Source organism: Protopterus annectens, chromosome 14.part0 (assembly GCF_019279795.1).
Source record: "Protopterus annectens isolate FY-2018-M chromosome 14.part0, PAN1.0, whole genome shotgun sequence".
Classification (NCBI taxonomy): domain Eukaryota; kingdom Metazoa; phylum Chordata; order Ceratodontiformes; family Protopteridae; genus Protopterus; species Protopterus annectens.
In genome coordinates this window covers 902,848,780-902,869,131 of record NC_056748.1, presented here as the reverse complement: position 1 = coordinate 902,869,131, position 20,352 = coordinate 902,848,780, and the positions used below count along the sequence as shown (strand labels likewise).

General features: G+C 46.6%; 1 protein-coding gene across 2 annotated transcripts in view; it reads right to left on the bottom strand.

The window, feature by feature from the left end:
• The window catches only part of PASK (PAS domain containing serine/threonine kinase), a 1,620,160-nt gene that overhangs the window by 571,411 nt on the left and 1,028,397 nt on the right, over positions 1–20,352 (bottom strand). For both annotated transcript variants that reach the window (XM_044056691.1, XM_044056692.1), the window contains exon 14: positions 4,870–4,995. In XM_044056691.1, the coding sequence (XP_043912626.1) occupies positions 4,870–4,995 (126 nt within the window). The remainder of the gene's footprint in view (positions 1–4,869; positions 4,996–20,352) is intronic.

Below are 20,352 nucleotides of genomic sequence, written 5' to 3'. Positions count from 1 at the left end.
GCCTTGCTGATCGCTATGGGATGATGCATGGGAGAGCAAGGTATGACCACTGTACTAAGAGCGTCCACTGTAGAATGCATATTGAGCCTGGCAAGAGGAAGAAGTGCTATCGACGAAGCCATGGACCCTAGAGCCCTCAGGACCAACTCCGCTGGAACAGAACATGAATGGAGAATGGCCCGCACCTGGAGCTGCAGATTTAGAACTCTGTCCGCAGTGAGGAAGGCTCGTAAACTCCTTGTGTCTAGTCTGGCCCCTATGAAATCTAAGAGCTGAGTGGGTGCCAGGTTGGACTTGTTTGTATTTATTGTGATGCCCAGAAATGGAGCAAGATGGAGAAAGGAGTCTCGCCGAGAGAAGTAGATGCGTTGTTGGGGCGGTAAGGAGCCAGTCGCCCAGGTAGGGAAAGAGCTGCACCCCGTGAAGCTTCAGGTGGGCCGCTACCACTGCTAGTACTTTGGTAAACACCCTGGGGGCTGTGGTGAGACCAAAGGGAAGGACCCGAACTGGTAGTGACTGGCTCCCAGCCGAAGCGGAGAAACCTCCTGAGCGTCTGTCCATTAGGATGTGGTAGTACGCGTCCTTGAGATCTATCGAGCACATCCAGTGGCCTTCTCCCAGAAGGGGAGAATAGATTGTAGAGTGACCATTGAATTTTTCTTTGGGGACTGCCAGATTCAGGAGAGAGAGGTCTAGGATTGGTCTTAGTTCCCCGTCTTTTTGGCACTAAAAGAACCTGGAGTAGAACCCTGATCCGATCTGGTCTGGGGAACGGGCTGGATGGCTCTTTTCTCTAGCAGATGGCCAATTTCTGCCAAAGCGGCCTCCCTTTGACCGGGTGGTACGCCTGGGAGGGACTTCATCTTTGGAAGGTGAAGGAAAGGAATGCGATATCCCTGGATATGATTTGGAGAACCCAGCGGTCCGATGTTATGGACTCCCATGCCGCTAGGTGCCCCGAACGTCCCCGACTGCCTCCAGAGTAGAGCAGTCGGGCAACCCTCAGGGTTGCTGCGGGCCGTTCAGAGAAAGGTTCCCTGGACCCGAAGTTTCTGGGAGCCCCTCTGCCTCTAGGGCGGCGTCCTCCCTGTCCTCCTCTGCCACGGAAGGACTGGTTGTCCGGAGCAGGCTGGGACTGCTGCGACTTCCAGAACCACATCTTCTTCTGACCCTTTTGGTTCCTAGAATAGGGCCTCTGGGGTGCAGAGAAGCGGATTCGACGGCAGACAGCGTCTTCCGTCCTTCTCGCTCTGGGTCAACGTCGCGAACGGTCTTGCCAAACAGAGCAGAACCATCAAAGGGCGTCGCAAACGACGCCTTGAAGGGCTCAGAAAAATTGCAGTGGCGGAGCCAGGCCTGACGCCTAGTGACCAGTCCTGTCCCCGCAGCTCTAGCGGCGCCCTCCGTAGCATGGGAGAGTAGCCGCATAGAAGTATTTGTGACTGACCTAAGAGTGGCCATTTTGGTGGAGTGCAGAGCTCTGTCCTCCTCCGAAATGGACTCAGGGGGGGATGCAGCGTATTCCTTAATAAGGTCTCGCTGCATCCGAATAACATGTGCCAAATAGTTCAGCGCCCTTACCGAAAAGGTCGCCGAACTGAACATCCGCTTCCCCAAGCGGTCCATCATCCGAGACTCCTTGCTCGGTGGGTGGACTGAGGGACTCTCCTGAGCCAGTTCCCTCTTTGTGGCCGCCGCCATCAACATGGCATCTACAGGAGGCCCCTTACTCCAATGGGTCCTGTCAGAAGGCGGGCTAAGGATTTTATCAGGTCTTTTGGGAATTGGCTCCACGGTGTCCGGTTCCTTCCACGCCCTGGTGGTAATAAGGTCCACCAGGGGGTCGGCAGGGGGGGACACCCAAGAGGTAGACGGGCCCGTTCCGAATGCCTCCAAGAACACGGACTCGTCCGAGGAAGACTTGGGGCAGACCACCCCCTGATACGGAGCATTTCCATGATGTCTCCAAGGAGACATCCTCGGGGTGACCGTGGGGAGCCTTCCCTTCCTCCAAGTCCGTGTCTTCAGTGAGAGACTCAGGGAGTCAATGTGCCTCCTTTGCGTATGCTTGCAGGAGCCTCCTCTGGGGGCTGTCAGAGGAGTCCACGCAAGCAGCAATTTGCTCCATGGGAGCAACTTGGGGCACAGAAACGGGCTGTCCCAGGGGCCGGATGGTGGAAGCCTGGCCCAGTGCAGAGGGAGCGGGACGGAGCCGAAGCAAGTGCCGGGGTCCGGAGACCCTCAACAGAGCCCTCTCCACTACATCAAAGCCGAAGGAGCCGACCTCGACCAAAGGATCCGACAATCGGCTCCCCTCGGATCCGAAGAGTGGATCGGAGCCGGCGCCAAGCACTCGGATCCGGGACAGTGCGCTCCGACACAGACGGCGCCGAAGGAGCACTGATCCCCGGATCCGGCTCGGATCCAGGCTCCGAGATCGGGTCCGACGCACTCGAGGGCATGGTCGGATCCGGTACCAAGTACTATCGGCACCGACCTCCCCGCCCGGCTGCTCGGCTCCAGTTGCTCGAACCCGGAAGCGGGTCGGAGAAGGAGCAATAGGCTTGAAAAGGGTGTTGAGCTCCCCGAGGGGAGGCAAGAGCACTCCCATCTGCATCTGGGCCTGGATGAACCTTCGCATCATCCGGTCCAGATCAGCATCCGAAGGCTATGGGTAGATCTCGACGAGGCTACCGAGGTAGGCCTGGAATGCCTCCTCGATAGCCTCGCGGAGATCGGGTCTCCTCCTCCTCAGGACCCGGTGAGAAGCACACAGGTGACCGGAGCCGAGAAGGAGGAGACCGCTCAACAGGAGCCGGGAGAAGCCGCTTGGCTGGCGGGCCGAAACAGAGGTCTCGGCCCGCCGTGGTGCTTCTCCTCCGGTCCTTTTAGATGCATCCCTCTCCTGTCCTGAAGCGGGAGTTTGAGTCCCAGGAGCAGGAGGGGTGCTACAGGGGAATAGCTGCAGCCGCAGGAGTCCCCGAAGGAGCGGGGGTCGGAGCCGAGTCCGGCGGTAAAAGACCCGCCAAGACCAGCTTGGACCTCCGCTCCCTCAGTGCCCTGGGGTTGAACCCTGCACAAATGGAACAACCAGATGTGAGGTGTTCAACCCCAAGACACTTAACACACCGAGTGTGGCCATCAGCCGGTGAGAGCTTATGGCCACACTCGGAGCATTTAGAGAAAATTGACTTAGGCTGATCAGCCATAGTCAAAAATTAACCAAAAGTTACAGAAGTAACTTAAAACAATAAAACAATAAAGAAACACACAGGCCTCACACACACTCTACGAACCAGCGAGGGGAGGGGATAAAATATACTACTGAAAATTAAATTAAACTAAAAACAGTCAATAAAAATAGGAAACCTACAACTTTCACACAAAAAAGTTTAAAGAAAGCAAAAATATTCTATTCTTGTACAAGAAAAAATCCACTTAGCTGAGAGCTATGAGAACCACATCCAGTTACCAGCGCGGCAAACAAGATCTGAGGTCATGAGGGTAGAGCAGGGCATTATGGGTGAGGGGAGGAGCTGAGAGCTTGGATCCATAGCTGGAAACTATGCCGGTTCGGATCCGATATCGGATCCATAACCCACAGGTTGCAGACAAATGAATATCCTACTTCAGATTATTTGTTTAAGAGTACAGTTTGTGACTCGATGGAAGTCCTACAAATTTAAAAAGGCTTTTTGTAGGAAGAGAAAGACTATAAGGGAATATTAACCTTAGCAAATATTTCACTGCTGTCCAGTCAGTCAGAAGATGTCAGAAACAAAAAAGGAGAGCTGTTTAAAATTTCAAGTTCAAACACAAATCCTGCAAATTTTACGTGTGTGTGTGTGTGTGTGTGTGTGTGTGTGTGTGTGTGTGCGGCAGTAGCTCTCAGTAGACCCTAGAATAAACAAGGCTCTTTAGGGTTGATATTTCAACTGTAAACCAATAAAGTGCCTTAAAATAATCAGTATCAGTTTTCACACTTAACACTGGTAAACAATACAGTTAGGAAAAGCCTTTTGTGAAGTAAAGTTCTGAATATAAGGAAACACTGCTTAATTAGAATCAGAATTAAGTCCTAAAGATTATGATGTATCATCAGATTTCAACAAATAAGCACACGAGTGAGTCGGTGAACAATTAAGCAAATGATCACTCAAAGACACATGCCCATTTAAATAAAATAATGCAGCTTTCAATGATGTCTGTGAAAATTACACCACTGGCAATGTCCGCAGTTTAGCACAAATCGTAAACACGTCACAAATTTCAAGCTGCAGTATAATGGCCAAGTATCATACATTATCATTTAACCACCACATCCCGAAATTCTTTGTGGGACGAGCACCAAATCCTTCCAGATCCTTAGTGTCTATTACTTATTGAGAAAACACACAAACTAACTTGCCTTGCATTCAAGAAGGAATGGATTGGCGATGGCACAAAAAACAAAATAAGGAGATATTTTAAAAGAAAGTAAAGCAAAACAAAGTTTCATGTTACTTGGTGGCATGAATGTTTATTTTTGATGCCATATCTACCCCTTTTTATAACAAGAGACAATACTACAGTATTTTTCCAATTCTCGCGACAAGATAATTTTGTTGAAATGTCAGTACACTCAGTAAAGTAGTGAAATCTTGATCATCATTAATAACAGCACCTCAAAAACCTACAGGTAGTTATTAAGCATAAAGAACAGACCAAAATAACCATTAAATTCAATGTACTGGAAATCATCAAGGTTTGACAATGAACTAGACAAGAAATTTATGGTACAAACTGTACAATAGAGAATCAACAACTGTGACATCACAACATCACATTAGTCCCAAATATAAGTACCGATTCATGCTAACACTTTCATACCTTCACAACACTGGGATGGTTTAGTTTAGACAGTATAGAAATCTCCAAGCTCACTCTGCCCAGTTTGACATCATGCACCCAACGCTCTTCCAAAATCTTCTTTTTCTTAATAAATTTCACCACAACCTGAAGAAAAATAAGATTATGATTAAAAAAAGACACAAAAGAAAAAAAAAAACTGAAGTCATGTACAATGTACTGTCTATGACAAAAAAGCAACCATACTGTTCATACAAGTTCTGTTAGGAAACGCATAAACATCAGTATCACAGCAAACTGGAGTGGTTGATTCTAACAGCACTTATTATTTATCATGGCGATACAGTATTACTAGCAGTGCTAGGCAGAAGATAAATGAAATTAAAATTAGGTGCTTAACATAATGCTAGATCGAGTGGATACATCTTTTGCAAATCATAGTATTAAGGCTAGACGCATTATAAATACTCCTCAGTTTAAATGTTCTCAGGCTACAGAGTATGTTTCCCATTCCAAAATGCCCTGCACTACTCTCCCTCTCCAAACCCGAGGTTAATCACTCTAAAGAAAAAATTATTTAAGACAAAAAAAATCCTTCTCAGTCAAAGAAGGGGAAGATAAGTAAGATCATTACCAAGGATGGACCTGGATCCACTCTTAGAGATCTAGTATTAAGCTAAGTACATGGCTTTTGTATATGATGACACTTCCATGACAAAAAGGAAAAAGCAGCTAAACCTATAAGCTTCAGTCTCATCTACTGGTAAATGACATATAAGATGTTAATGTCTCCTGCCTGGTCCCAATAACACACTGGATATACAATACCTGGCTCTTCTACACATTCTGGGCAAGGAATCTTGTGATAATACAAGTGCATATTATATAATCTGACCCTTTTGAGGCAATAACTCAACTGACTGGTTGTACTACTATGGGGGGAAGAGTCTGCACAATAGTTTGGATGACCTTTCTCTCCATACAAGCATGGTACAGGTAAGGGTACAAGATGAGTCAGGCCAAGAGTTAAGTTACTGCCTTCATCAGAAAGGTTTGTCTCAAATGTAATAACTGGTGCCAAAATCATGGACTGAAAGTAAATGCCAAAAAATGCATTATTGTACTCTTTGGGAAGTCATCTACCCCCAAGGAACTACTACACTGACAATACACCCCTAAGATTTGACCCAGTTTGGCATTTCTGAATTTATGTGGACAGTGACCTAACTTTTGACCAGCATGTATCCATTGTTGTAAGAAAGTAATTCTATATTACAGAGCTGGTGTCTAGATCTAGGGATGTCATTCTCCCCCTTCACTCAGCCCTCATTAGGCCATTCAGTGAATATAATGCCCCCTTTAGCATGAATCTGTCCAGATGCATACAACAACTGGAATGTCCACAGATAACTTACTAAAAGGACACAAGGTCTAAATAACACACCCTACGTGGGCCGACTCAAAGCTCTGTCGCTATACCTGGCATCCTACAGATTGCTAAGAAGTGGCATGTGTTTGGCATGCAAGGCATCCACTGACCCAGTACTGATGGATTTACGGCACATCAGCAAGTCAAATGGCATACTCAGTCTGGGGATCTAAACATCTTCCACAACATCAACAGAACAGTTTGGAGGGACAAGTACATCTCCCAGAGGATACCACTACTCTGGAGCAGAGTCCCCATCCACATAAAACAAAGTTCAACCCTATCCATATTCAAGCGCAACTTGGAGCTATGGATGGGAAACAGAAAATTTACTTCAGGACTGGCTCCTCTACTACTTTTGGACAGAGGCAGCTCCTAAATGCTTTATCCCATGCATGGGTTTCCTCAAATTATCTATGGTATATTCCAATTATTTTCATTAGGTGTAATATATGCATACTTATTGATCACGGGATGGGTAAAGCCAGTCTCTAACCAAATGGGACAGGTTAATTAGAGCACAAAAGGGATATTGCCTAGGCTTAAAATGGTCAGCAAAGACAGCTAGCTAGTACTTACTTATGAACCTATGAACAATCAAAACAGGCATTAGATGAAACTTCTAAAATACTCAAGTCTTCAAGTGCCACAGAGAAGGTAATTGCAATTTGATGGCTGCCAAAACAGAGATTGCATGACATTAAATAACATGAAGAAGAATTCTTGACTCAGATGCTTCAACCATTAAAAATCAAAGCAAATTTGGTTTGTTCATCTAGTCCTGCAAAAAATTATTTTACAAGTGTCACAATTACCACTGTTGGATCTTATGCATGAAACTTTTGAAAAAACCTAAGCAGGTGCTTCTCAAAGATGTTCCTTCTCCTGAATCCACAGACAGCCAAGTTCCACTTCCACTATTTACAGAGTAAAAATTATTGACGATCTACTTAAAGTAATTCAGCAAGTTGTATAAAATAGGTCTATTTTTTGAGAAAAACAGACTTGTACTGTTCTGGTTCCAAGTTCAGGCAAAAAAAAAAAAAAAACAAACACACAAAAAAGTCTGCTTTTTGTTAAAAAAAATACATTGAAACAGTAAAGCTTCACTGGTCCCGAAGGAGGTTGCTGAGGCAAAGGGGCTATTGCCCCAGGCACAAAGTGTTCGAGGGTGTGATTGGCAGTCACCACAGGAATGAGTGCAGTACCTGGATTCATTTAAGAAGCCATGGGTGAAACTGTGGTGCCCTAAATGAATGCTGAATGTATTTAGTAGAATAAAGTGCTAGTAAATGTAGCCTTTGTTTTCCTCAGGAAGACCTTTTTTGTTGCTCATCAACTTCAGGTTGAGGAAGGTGCTAGTTTGGGGACTGCAAAGGGTACCAGATGACTTTGTAATGGCTCTGCATCCTCCAATGAGATGTCTGATGGAGAAGAATTAGTTCCCTACTTTAACTGACTTGGGTCACAATGATACACCCTCTCAATTCTCTCCAGAAAATATGACACATGCAAAAACTATGAATCATAAAATATATTTTGGTGGCGGACAGGAGGGCCTCTCCCTCCCCCTAAAAAAAAAGAGACAGATAGAGATGAAGCTCCACCTGGACCATAGACCATGATGTGACAAAAGGTATTCATAATTTCTACTGACACCACCTGGGGGTTCTGTGACAGCGCAGGTACTACTCTTTGAAGTCTCACTATTAGAATCCGAAGATAATGGATGTGCTGACTAATGCTGCTTAGTTTCAGAATGTATGAGAGAGAGATTATGCAACTCTTCAGTATTAAAATCAGGCAGTCATAAATGCCCCCTTGCTATGGATGAGAGATGGCCTCTAATGTACCTTTAAAAAGCTGAGTCTGAGTAATCCTAAGAGCTGAGACCAAAGCACTGGAGAATCAAAGAATTTCAAAACATGATCTGAGGTGACTATACCAACAACACACTGGTCCTTTGTGAAAGATCTTTAAAAGCTGGGGTGACCTTCAAGAGCTACAACTCTCTGGGCAGTTTCCAGACCATAATCAGGACTGCTGAGCTTAGGTCAGCAGAGTCACCTTCACAGACAACCTAGCTGATAAAGGAAAGGAAAAGAACATATGACTCTTGGGGACCTTCCTCAAATCAAATTATTAGGTCTTTTTTCCTCTTTTGAAACTGTCTAGAATTAGAAAAAAAAGAGGGAGTAGGAGGAGGCGCAGGGAGATCATTAAGGACCTTCACTGGTGTAAAGGCTTGCTTCCTTTAGAGGAGGTCATCCATTCGTTTTTGGGAAGACAGTCTGAAAGGCAGTCTTCCATTAAACTGGGCATTAGGATGTTGCTGTTCAGTTCTTTATTCAAAGGGGACTCAGTCATGATGTGCAGCGACATTACTCAGCCTGCTGCCCGGGTTCACAATGTCAGCACAATCAAAATTACAGTGGGCTACAGGAAGGTTATCATGGAAGGTACAGACACAGTCTCTATCACATCCTCCTTAATTACACATTAAGGGAGACATGTCAACTATGTAAGGATCTAATTTATTAAGAATGACTGAAACCTACAAAAGAAGATCAATATTTGAATATCCAAAGCATAAAATGCCATAGGTGTATAAACACGTTTACTAAGAGTTTGGACTTTCTGTGCATGTTAGCAGGCTTGCAGAATGCTGTGGTCTCTGAGACCTGTGCTAGACCACAAAGATAGCTTAGGAGTCAGCTCTATGATGCTTAGTGAGGGACTTTTACTCATTCAGCCAGGGAGGGGGGGGCTGTAAAGAGCACGTACCTTTTAGGACCACAAGAGGAAGGTGTTTTTGGGCTGCCAGCATCTCACTCATAACAGGTTCCATAGGATGATACCCCAGACCTCGGTAGTCTACATCCCATATACCCTTTTAGATGCTTCTGTGAAGAAGAACGGGTTACTAAGGTGAGTCCTTGCTCAACTCCATAAGTTTACAAATAAGGGATTATTTTGGGGTTAAGTAAGTGAAATGAAGAACTCATTCTCCTTATCCACCTCACAGAGACCACAGGATTTTTAGACTTTTTATATCAGCCTTAGTGGGAAGACAATAGTATAAATAATGCATACAGGGTGGTGGATGTCATGGAGCCAACATTTGAACATGTGCTCACCTGAACAAGTGGTCAGCACAGGCTAAACATGAGGACAGGCCTGCACAAGACTTAAAGCTAACATTCAGACAATATTACCTGAAAATGCCATCCTGCATTTACTGCAGAAGTTTCCATCAGAAATAAAGCATCTTTTAGATGTGTAAGCTATGCTACATGGCAAACCAGTGACCCACACTCTATCTATGTCAATAGACTCTTTCAGCCAAGGGCAAGGAGCAGGCCTCAGTCCTGAGTAACTCTAACATGTGGCCAAGTAACTCAAGGAACCACACCCTTGGATTAGACTTAACACCCATGAGCTCTGACTCACTCTCTCTGGATGCTTTTATATTCTGTAAGTTGCAGTCAGTGTAGCTGTATGTACATTTTCTCAATAAAATGTCTTCCTGTTCTTTTCTATAACCCCCTATTTTGGTAATGCTGCTTGTAAGCGGGGTTGGCATCCCCCCTTAATTAATATAAAAATGCTTCAAGGTCACAACAATCATTCCATTACTAAAGAAGTCCCCACCATCTTGCCTAAATGTCTACCGCCCTGTAGCCCTCACCTCCACAATGATTAAGTACTTTGAAAGGCCAGACAAAGACGTCATAACATCTGGGCTGCCTGCTGATCCTGACCCTCTTGCAGTTTGCTTACCGAGCAAACCACTCTATGGCAGATTCCATCACTCTAGCACTCCATCTATCCCTGGAACACCTTGAGAATAAAAACACCTACTTCAGGATATTATTCATTGACTTCAGCTCTGCTTTTAACACGGTCATCCCTCTTCATCTGGTAATGAAGCTACTTTGTAATTGGATTCTTGACTTCCTCACAGACAGGCCCTAGAAAGTGTGTGCAGAAAATAACTCCTCAGATAGCATCACTCTTAAAAGTGGAGTCCCACAAGGATGTGTACTAAGTCCCTTGCTGTTCACCCTGTTAACACACGACTGTACAGCCAGGTACAATACAAACCACATCATCAAGTTTGCTGATGACACAACGGTGGTGGGGCTCATTAGTAACAACGATGATACAGCATATAGAGATGAGGTGGAACGACTGATTACCTGGTGTGGAAATAACAACTTAGCACTAAATGTAAACAAGACAAAAGAGATAATTGTGGACTACAGGAAAAATAACAAGGAACATTCTCCCCTCACCATCAATGGGGAAACAGTGGAAAGAGTGAGAAGCACGAAGTTTCTGGGAGTGCACAAGGAACATTCTCCCTTACCATCAATGGGGAAACAGTGGAAAGAGTGAGAAGCACAAAGTTTCTGGGAGTGCACAAGGAACATTCTCCCTTACCATCAATGGGGAAACAGTTGAAAGAGTGAGAAGCACATTGATGAGGACTTGTCTTGGCACACCAATACAAATGCCATAGTCAAGCAATCGCACCAGAGATTGCACTTTTTGAGAAGGCTGAGGAGAGTTAATCTCCCATTGACAGTTCTCACTACCTTCTACAGAGGTACTATAGAAAGTATCCAGATGAACAACCTCGAAGTATGGTATGGAAGCTGCTCTACCTCTGACAGCAAATCCCTCCAGAGAGTGGTGAAGACAGCCAAGATGATCATCGAGATCACCTTACTATCTATCCATTTCTTGTACTTATCCGGATGTCTCAGGAGGGCCAGAGGAATAATTAAAGACTGCACTCACCCTGCTTACAGATTGTTCCTGCATCTGTCATCCAGAAATCACTTCCGATGCATACACTGCAGAACTACAAGATTCAGGAAAGTACAGTTGTGTACACTTACCATAAATGTAGATGTTCGAGTGTATTCACTGTTGCAGTCTTTACATTTGGGTAATCTGCTTGCAGGTTGCCCTCAGTCAGCCTGATTAGCAAAATCTTGGGTCCTGCGTCATATCGTCAGGGGTATAAAACATGCAGCCAACGCCATTACATCAGTTTTTCTTGCCCCAGATGTCAGGTGCCCCCCTAATGGGAAGCAATTAAACATAAAAGCACAAAGATATACCTCCAACAAAAAAGCAAATACACCAAAAAGGCTTTTAAGCATAGTAAAGGAAAGTAGAAGTATAGCCAAAAGACGTTAGGGGGCTGGAGGGAGGGTAACCAGGACTGCAACAGTGAATACACTCGAACATCTACATTTATGGTACGTGTACACAACTGTACTATGTTCTTCGTGTTTCACTGTTGCAGTCATTACGTTTGGGTAGATTCCCAAAGCTATGGTTGGGAGGAGGAGTTTAGATAGCATTAGGGCCAGCTATAAGGCCCTGCAAGATTGCAGTGGCAAAGCCAGCTCTGGATTTAGAGAAAATTGGCAAATGATAATGCTTGGTCAAAGTATGTAAAGAACTCCAGGTAGCATCTTCTAGGATGTCCCTGGTAGGGACGCCTCTGAGAAAGGCTGTAGAGGTAGATGCAGCCCTGGTGGAGTGAGGTCTGATCCCCTGGGGAATAGGTTTTCCATGGTGCTTATAGTAGAAACTAATGCAATGGCTTATCCATTTAGAAATGTTTGCTTTGAAATAGCCTTCGCCTCTGCCCCTGCAGCAAATGCTACCAACAGTTGTTCATATTTCCTTTGAGGTTTAGTCCTGTCCAAGTAGAATCTAAGCTGTCTGTGCACATCTAAGGAATGCAGTATCCCTTCCCCTTTATTCTGTGGATTGGGATTGGGAAAGAAGGTTGGCAAATGAATGGACTGATAAAGAGCCACACTGGATACCACCTTGGGCATGAAGGATGGATTGGTTCTGAGTGACACTCTGTCCGCATGAAAGATGATGAAAGGCTCCACTGCCATAACGGCCTGTAATTCAGATACCCTTCTAGCTAAAGTGATTGCTAAAAGGAAGTCTGCAGTAGCAGCTGGCTCGAAAGGAAGGAGAGTGAGTTTCTCCAAGACAAAGTTAAGGTCCAAGGCTGGGGTTGGAGCTCTCCTGGGTGGTCTCAAATTTCTGGCCCCTCTGAGGAACTGCTTGAGCAGTGGATGAGAGAAGAGGGGAGGTTCTGTGTTATAATGAGCTGAAATGGCTGAGGCATGGATTTTAATAGAGGAAAAAGACAGGCCCTTGTGAAGCATCTCAGTTAAGTATTGTAAAAGCTAAGGTAAGTTGGGCGCTGCTGTGCTCATCCCTTGAGATTGGTTCCCGGCACAAAATCTTTTCCATTTTTCAGCATAAGATTTTCTAGTACTAGGCCTCCTTGCCTCTAAGATGATAACCATCACAGGTTTGTTGAGGGATGGTAAAGGAGAGATTAAGTAATTAGCCAGGCTGCAAGGTTCAGTGTTGGAAGCTGAGGGTGCATAATCTGGTTCTCCTGCTGAGACAGCAGGGAAGGAGTCAGAGGCAGGTGCCATGGAGATAACCGTGACACACTGCGCAGGAGGGGGTACCAGTGTTGGCATGCCCAGTCTGGAGCAATCAAAATCATCCTTGGTTTGTCCTGTTTGACTTTTAGTAGTACTTTGCAGAGCAGAGGCAGAGGGGAGAAGGCATAGACTGATAGGTTTTTCCAGCCGAAGGACAGAGCATCCACTTTCCAGGCTTGTTTGTGGGGAGTCCTTGAGCAAAATGTGTCCAATTAGTAGTTCTGGGGGGAGGCAAACAGGTCTATATCTGGGCTCCCCCATTTGCTTGTCAACATGTTGAAAATGAGAAGTTATGTACCTACCATAATGTTCCACGTTAGTTGTCTTCTCTCGCCTTCTTTCTTGCTGGATGGGTTCGGAGCCGAACCTCGGCTCCGACTCGGCCACTTACTAAAGCTCGAGAGCTAATTTTACCGGCTCGAGGCAACCCTATATCCCATGATGCTAGGCGATAACTACCCAGATCTCGTTTGGTAGCTGAAACAACATTAGGCAATATAGTCCTCCAACTGGAGAGGAGGAGGAAAAAGGATAACCCCGAAAGGATCGCTATCTAAGCTGTAGTTACCCTAGGATAAGCTATTTGGCTGAAAGTGCAAGATCAGGACCCTTCAAAGAAGGGGAAATCCTCTCGGTCTGTCCAGGCTAGGGGGATGGTGGGCGGGACGCAAGAAAGAAGGCGAGAGAAGACAACTAACATGGAACGTTATGGTAGGTACATAACTTCTCAATGTTAAGTTGTCAATCTCGCCTTCATTCTTGCTGGATGGGACCGCGTCCCTAGCACCTTCATCCTGGGTGGCTCATTGGAACAGACTCTTGAGAACGGTGGAACCAAAATTTGCCGTTTCTGGAGGCCATGTCCAATTTGTAATGCGAAACAAAGGTATGAGGAGTAGCCCATGTGGCTGCTGCACAAATAGTGTCTATTGGTAGTCTAGCTTGAAAGGCTGTTGAAGTGGCTAACACCCTGGTTGAACGGGCTCTTGGCCAAGAAGGCAATTCTTTACCTCTGAGTTGGTAAGTATACGTGATCAGAGAAGAGAGCCACCTAGACAGGGTTACCTTGGATACTGGAAGGCCTTTCCTATTTTCTGCATAAGATAAAAAGAGTTGATCAGATTTCCTGATTTGTTTAGTTCTGTCCAAATAATATCGGAGCTGACGATGAACGTCCAGACAATGCAGTTTTTGCTCCGCCCTGTTCGAATAATTAGGGAAGAAAACTGGGAGGTCAATTGATTGATTTAAATTTGTCTGCGAAGCCACCTTGGGTATGAAAGAGGGGTTCGTTCTTAGAGAAACTCTGTCTTTATGGAAGACTAAGTAAGGAGGACGAATGCAGAGGGCATGAAGTTCAGATACTCTCCTAGCAGATGTAACAGCGACCAGGAAGAGTGTTTTCCAGGAAAGTAATTTCAATGAACAGGAAGCCGCAGGTTCAAAGGGAGGTAGAATCAAGGATGTTAAAACTAAGTTTAGATCCCACTGTGGTGGAGGATCTTTGATCAGGGGTTTGAGTAAAAAGACACCTCTAAGGAATGCTTTGCGAAGCTTATGGGACATGATGCTGCAGTCCGACAGGCCTATGTGAAAATTTGAAATGGCTGCCAACTGAACTTTTACTGTGGAGGATGAAGATCCTGAATTAAAAATTTCAGCTAGGAAATCCAAGACCGAGTGAATTGGAGCAGTGAACGGATCTATATTTCTAGCCTTTGCCCATAAGGAAAAACATTGCCATTTACTAGTGTAGATCCTTCTGGTGGAAGATTTAATGGAAGCTACTATAATATCCCGGACGGGATTTGAAATCATAGGAAGCCTGGCTAGGGATGGAAGTGGAGCAACCAAGCAGTGAGGTTGAGAAAATGGAGGGATTGGTGCAGCTGCCCCGACTGATAGGCCAAAAGATCTGGCACTGGATCCAGATGCCAAGGCTACTCCAAGAGATAACGATGCAGGAATGGAAACCATATCTGTCGAGGCCAATAAGGGGCAATGAGAATCATCTTGGCTCTCAAGGCGGTTGCTTTCTGAATTACCTGTGATATTAACGGAAGGGGTGGAAAGGCGTAAAGAAGTCCCCGAGGCCAATCGTGGACTAGAGCGTCTCTGGGGGGATGGCCTGGAAGGGGGAAGAGGGTGAAGAAGTTGGGGCATTTGCTGTTTTGAGGTGTAGCAAAAAGGTCGCAGCAAGGAAGGCCCCACTTCTGAAAAATCTCTTCTGTCACAGACTGTTTGAGAGACCATTCGTGTGGCATGAGAATAGCTCTGCTCAACCTGTCCGCTATGATGTTGGACTTCCCGGGGATATGCGTTACTATCAGAAACCGCTGAGAAGAGATCGCCCATTGCCAAAGTCTGAGTGCTTCTCGACACAGGGGATAGGACTTGATTCTGCACTGCTTGCTGATATACCACACTACGGACATATTGTCCGTTGGGATTGCAATAGTCCCCAGGGGAAGAGAGTCGTGGAGGGCTTGCAACGTCAAAAGCACTGCTCTCATCTCCAGGACATTTATGTGCAGGTGGCATTCGAAAGGTTGCCATGTGCCATGGACTGTCCTGACCTGAAAATGACCCCCCCACCCGATCAGGGAGGCATCCGATGTGACTATGGCGACCGGGGAGGGAGGAATAAAGGGTCTGCCTTGATGGACTTGAGGGGACAACATCCACCAAGACAGATGATTTTTGCAAATCGGAGTTATCATGATCTTGTGGTGCATATGGAGTTGTTGGAAAGACCATTGGGCGAAAAGCATCCACTGTAGAAGACACATGTAAAAGCGGGCAAGAGGAAGAAGTGTGATGGCGGCCGCCATGAGCCCCAATACTTTCAGGATATACCTGGCCTGAATTCTGTCGCTCTGAAGCAGAACATGGACATGGTTTTGAATATCTAAGACCCTTTGATCTGTTAACTTTGCTGAGAGCTGCACGGTGTCCAAGTTGGCGCCTATAAAGGTAATAGATTGACAAGGCGACAAGGCAGACTTTTCGAAATTTATAGAGATTCCTAGCCCTCTGCAAATGTGAATGGTGTAATCTCTGGCCTGAAGAAGTTGATGCCTGGTGGTGGCGATGACGAGCCAGTCGTCTAGATATGGAAACACCTGGAATCCTTGAAGCCTCAGGTGAGCCGTAACCGCTGCCATACATTTGGTGAACACACTCTGGGGGCTGTAGTGAGACCAAAGGGCAGCACTCTGAATTGGTAGTGACTGGCCCCCAGCCGAAAGCGGAGAAACCTTCTGGAGCACCTGTGAATTTTGATGTGATAGTATGTGTCCTGAAGGTCCACGGAGCACATCCAATTGTCCTTGCCCAGAAAGGGTAGAATGGACTGTAGCGTGACCATCCGGAATCTTGTCCTTTTTACAAACTTGTTTAGTTTGCTGAGATCTAATATTAGTCTCCAGTCCCCTGGTTTTTTTGGTACCAAAAAGAACTTTGAGTAGACTCCGGATCCTAGTTGGTCTGCTGGGACTGGCTGGATGGCTCTTTTTGCTAGTAGTTTTGATACTTCTAGCACTGCTTGTTCCCTTAGACTGGGTGGAACGTCTGGAAGGGTTCCCTTTTGTTGAGTTGGGGTTTGGATAAAGGGAATTTTGTAACCCTCGGATATAACCGACTGTACCCATTTGTCTAAAGTGAGGGAGAGCCATGCTTTTGGGTACAGCGACAATCTTCCCCCGACTGCCTCCGAAGGTGGACAGTCGGGCAACACCTCAGGGATGTTGGAAGGGTTTGTCAGAGAGAGACTCTCTGCTACCCTGATTCTGCGGACCCCCTCTGCCTCTTGGGTGGCGTCTGTTGTTGTTATCCCCACTGCCTCTGGGGGTAAACTGACCTCTTGCGTCAGGCGTGACTCCTTGTGATTTGCGGAACCACATCTTTCCACCCTTTTGACCCTTAGGATATGGTCTGGAAGGGGTGGAGAAATGGACTCCTACGGCAGAAAGAGTCTTGCCATCTTGCTCGCATCTGTCAAAGTATCTTTCACTTGAGGCCCGAACAACGTCGAACCATCAAAAGGGGAGTTAGTGAAGGACGCCTTGAAGGGGTCTGCAAAATTACAAAGCCGCATCCAGGCGTGATGCCTTAAGGCCACACCTGTGCCTGCGGCCCTACTCACTCCATCGGCTGTATAGGAAATGAGCCGCATGGAGGAGTTAACAATGGAGTTTAGGGTTCCTAGCTGTGAGTTGATTTTATCTTGGGACCCAGCAGCTGACGGATCCTGTAAAACTTCACCCAACTCTTTGAGAACATCTCTCTGAAGGCGGGTGAAGTGACACAAGTAATTCAGCGACCGCATGGCAAAGGTTGCTGAAGAAAACATCCACTTACTGTACCTATCCATAGTCCTAGAATCCTTGTTAGGAGGATGGATAAGTACTGAAGGATCGGCTAGTTCCTTCTTGGTGGCTGCAGCCACCACCACCATGGCATCAACTGAGACACCTTTTGTTAAAAATTGCCTATCAGCTGGAGCCGTAATAAATTTAGAAGGCCTCCGTGGGGTGGGTTCCATCGAATCCGGGGCCGTCCACGCCTTCCGTGCCACCACTTCCATAAGGGGGTGAAAAGGCGGAGACACCCAGGAGGTGGAGGGTCGAGAACCAAACGCCTCCAGGTAAACCGACTCATCCTCAGAAGGATTAAGGGAAGACCAGTTCCCCCTCTGTTTCAGGATTTCAAGGATGTCTGAGAAGGAGACATCCTCAGAGGGGGACCTTGGGGATCCTTCCGACTCATCCAAGTCGGTATCAGATGTAATGGACTCAGGGGAGTCCACATGCTTCCCCTTACATGTCCTCTTGCACGGAGGTTCACCTGACGGGTCAGGAGAAGCCTCGGAAGAGGAAGATATTCCCAGTGGGGAAACCTGAGGTGTTGGATCTCTGGGTCCAGGAGCAAGAGAGTGGGAAGAGATGTCAGCAGGCACTGTAGTGGGAGGAGCTGATGGAGCTGACTGCTGACCATGCCCTGGGGCTAGTACGCTCCTCATCACTTTGAAGGCTCCCCTATCAGACAGGCCAGAGGGCTCCCGCTCTGAAGAAGTAGGAACCCCAGGCTGCATCGACAGGGACGGCTCCGAAGCCGATGTCGGGGCCGAGCTCATCAGCGCCGACGCTCCGAGAGGGAGAATGGGGTCAAACAAGGGTCCGATGCCACTCACCCCCTCGGAGCCGGCGAGAGAAACCAGGCGCCCGGATCCCTCCAATGAAGGCATCAAGGAGGTGATCGGAGCAGAGGACGATGGAGCCGAAGGGGGAGGTATTGGCTCCGAAGCCACAACAGTCACGGCTCCGAGGAGCTCCGGCTCCGAACTCTGAGGGAGAGTCGAAGGAGGAATAGTAGGTGGAGTTGAAATAGCCACTGTCTGATGAAACGGGCTATGAAGCATTTGGGCCAGTGCCTGAGACTTTAACAGTCTACTGACCACTCTCTCAAGGTCATGGTCGGAACGCCTGGACGACCAAGAAGAACGGCTCAGATGGCTCCGCTCCGAGAGCAAGGGTGACCCCGGAGCCGAATGGATCGATTCCAAAGATGGGGATCTGGACCTTTTCCTGGAGATGGATGGAGCCGAAGGAGCGGAAGATACGTCGGCTCCAGCCGGAACCGACCTTGAGAGTAGAGGCTCAGCGGTATCGGCGCCGAGTGGAGCCGATGCTGGAAGCTGCGACACAAAAGTATCGGCTCCAGCCAGAGCCGATCTTGCCACAGATGGTGAGCCAGCAGCCGAAGGCTTAGGACTCGGAGCCGACGGTTTGGCTGGCTTTGAGGGCTTCCCCGGCACAGACTTAGACGGGGAGCCCTCGGGCTTTAATAAGCCCCTTAAGATTAATTTGTTCCTGCGCTCCTGCAGGACTCTTGGGCTGAATGCATGGCACACAGAACAAGAGTCCTGCAAGATGCAGAGGTCCCAGGCAGTAAACACAAGAAGTGTGACCGTCTGTCAGAGACATCCTCTGACAGCACGAGTCACACTTCTTGAAGCCTGAGACCTTTGTGTCCTTCGACATAATGCTGTTGAAGTAAAAGGGCACAAATGTAAAAAACACACAAACACACATGCCCAATCCACACAAACTAAGAAAAACAGGGATACAGGGGTACAAACACACCACAAACACAGTACAGAATCCCTGTCAGGAATTAGGAAAGGGGCAGGCCTAAGGCCTAACCTAAAGGGAGGGATGTATAATTTGGGATAAGGGGAAAAGAAAAGGGTACTAATGGGGAAAAGGTTTTAAATTAACTGTTAAGTTAGATAAACAAGAAAGGAGTGGGAAAACTAAGTAGAAAGGTACTATACATATATATATGAACTCCAAGACTTACCAAGAGCCGGTAAAAACACACCTCGCAAGTGAAGGTGGCAAACGAGATCTGGGTAGTTATCGCCTGGCATCATAGGATATAGGGTTGCCTCGAGCCGGTAAAATTAGCTCTCGAGCTTTAGTAAGTGGCCGAGTCGGAGCCGAGGTTTGGCTCTGAACCCATCCAGCAAGAATGAAGGCAAGATTGACAACTTAACATTCCTTGGTTCCAGTTTCCACTCATGTGGGTCCATGAGGTTTCTGCTTAGTCCGTCTGCCAGTGTATTTAATTTTCCTGGCAGGAATTGAGCTTGTAGATGCTCTTGGTAGCTCTAGGCTGTGTTCCACAATGCCATGGCTAGTCTGCAGAGGAGGTAAGAATGTGTACCCCCCTGCTTGTTTATGCACCACATAACAGTGGTGTTGTCCGTCTTTACCATTAGTTGTCCTGGAAGAATGTGGTCCTTGAAGGCTGTCAGAGCATTCGATACAGCTAACATTTCTTTTTGACTGATATGCAGGTGCATTTGACTTGGGTTCCATTTGCCCTGAATGCACTTCCCTGCCAGGTGAGCCCCTCCCCATGCATAGTCTGATGCATCTGTTGTTAGAGTTTGGGCGGCAGGTGGTGTGAAAGGTAGTCCCTTGTTTTGGTGGCAGGCGTCTGCCCACCAAAGGAACTCTAAGCGTAGGCAAGGTATGATAGGAATCATTGTTTCGAGGTTTTGAGAATGTTGACACCATAGGCTTTTTAGATACCACTGTAGTTTCCTCATATGCAGTCTTGCATATGGAATTAGAAGAATGTAGGAGGCCATGAACCCCAAGGCTTGCAGTATTTGTCTTGCAGATAGCAGGGTTTTTGTGGCCACTTGTGTGAAGCAAGTTGTCAAATGAATTTGCTTTTCTGGCGTGAGGTAAGCCATCTGGGAAGTTGTATTTAAGCTTGCTCCCAGGAATATAATTTGTTGACAGGGTACCAGTTGTGATTTATTTTCATTTATGGTGTACCCCAGAAAAGTTAGAACCCTTTTTACAAAGGCCAGATAATTCAAAAGTATGTCCTGGCTTTCTGCCCAAATTAGACAATCGTCCAGGTATGGGTATATTTGAATATTTCTTTGCCTACAAAATGCAATACCTGGAGCTAGGCACTTTGTGAATACCCTGGGTATAGTAGATAAGCCAAAGAGCAGTGCAGAGAACTGATAGTGTGTGTAGCCTGCTTTGAAGCGTAGGT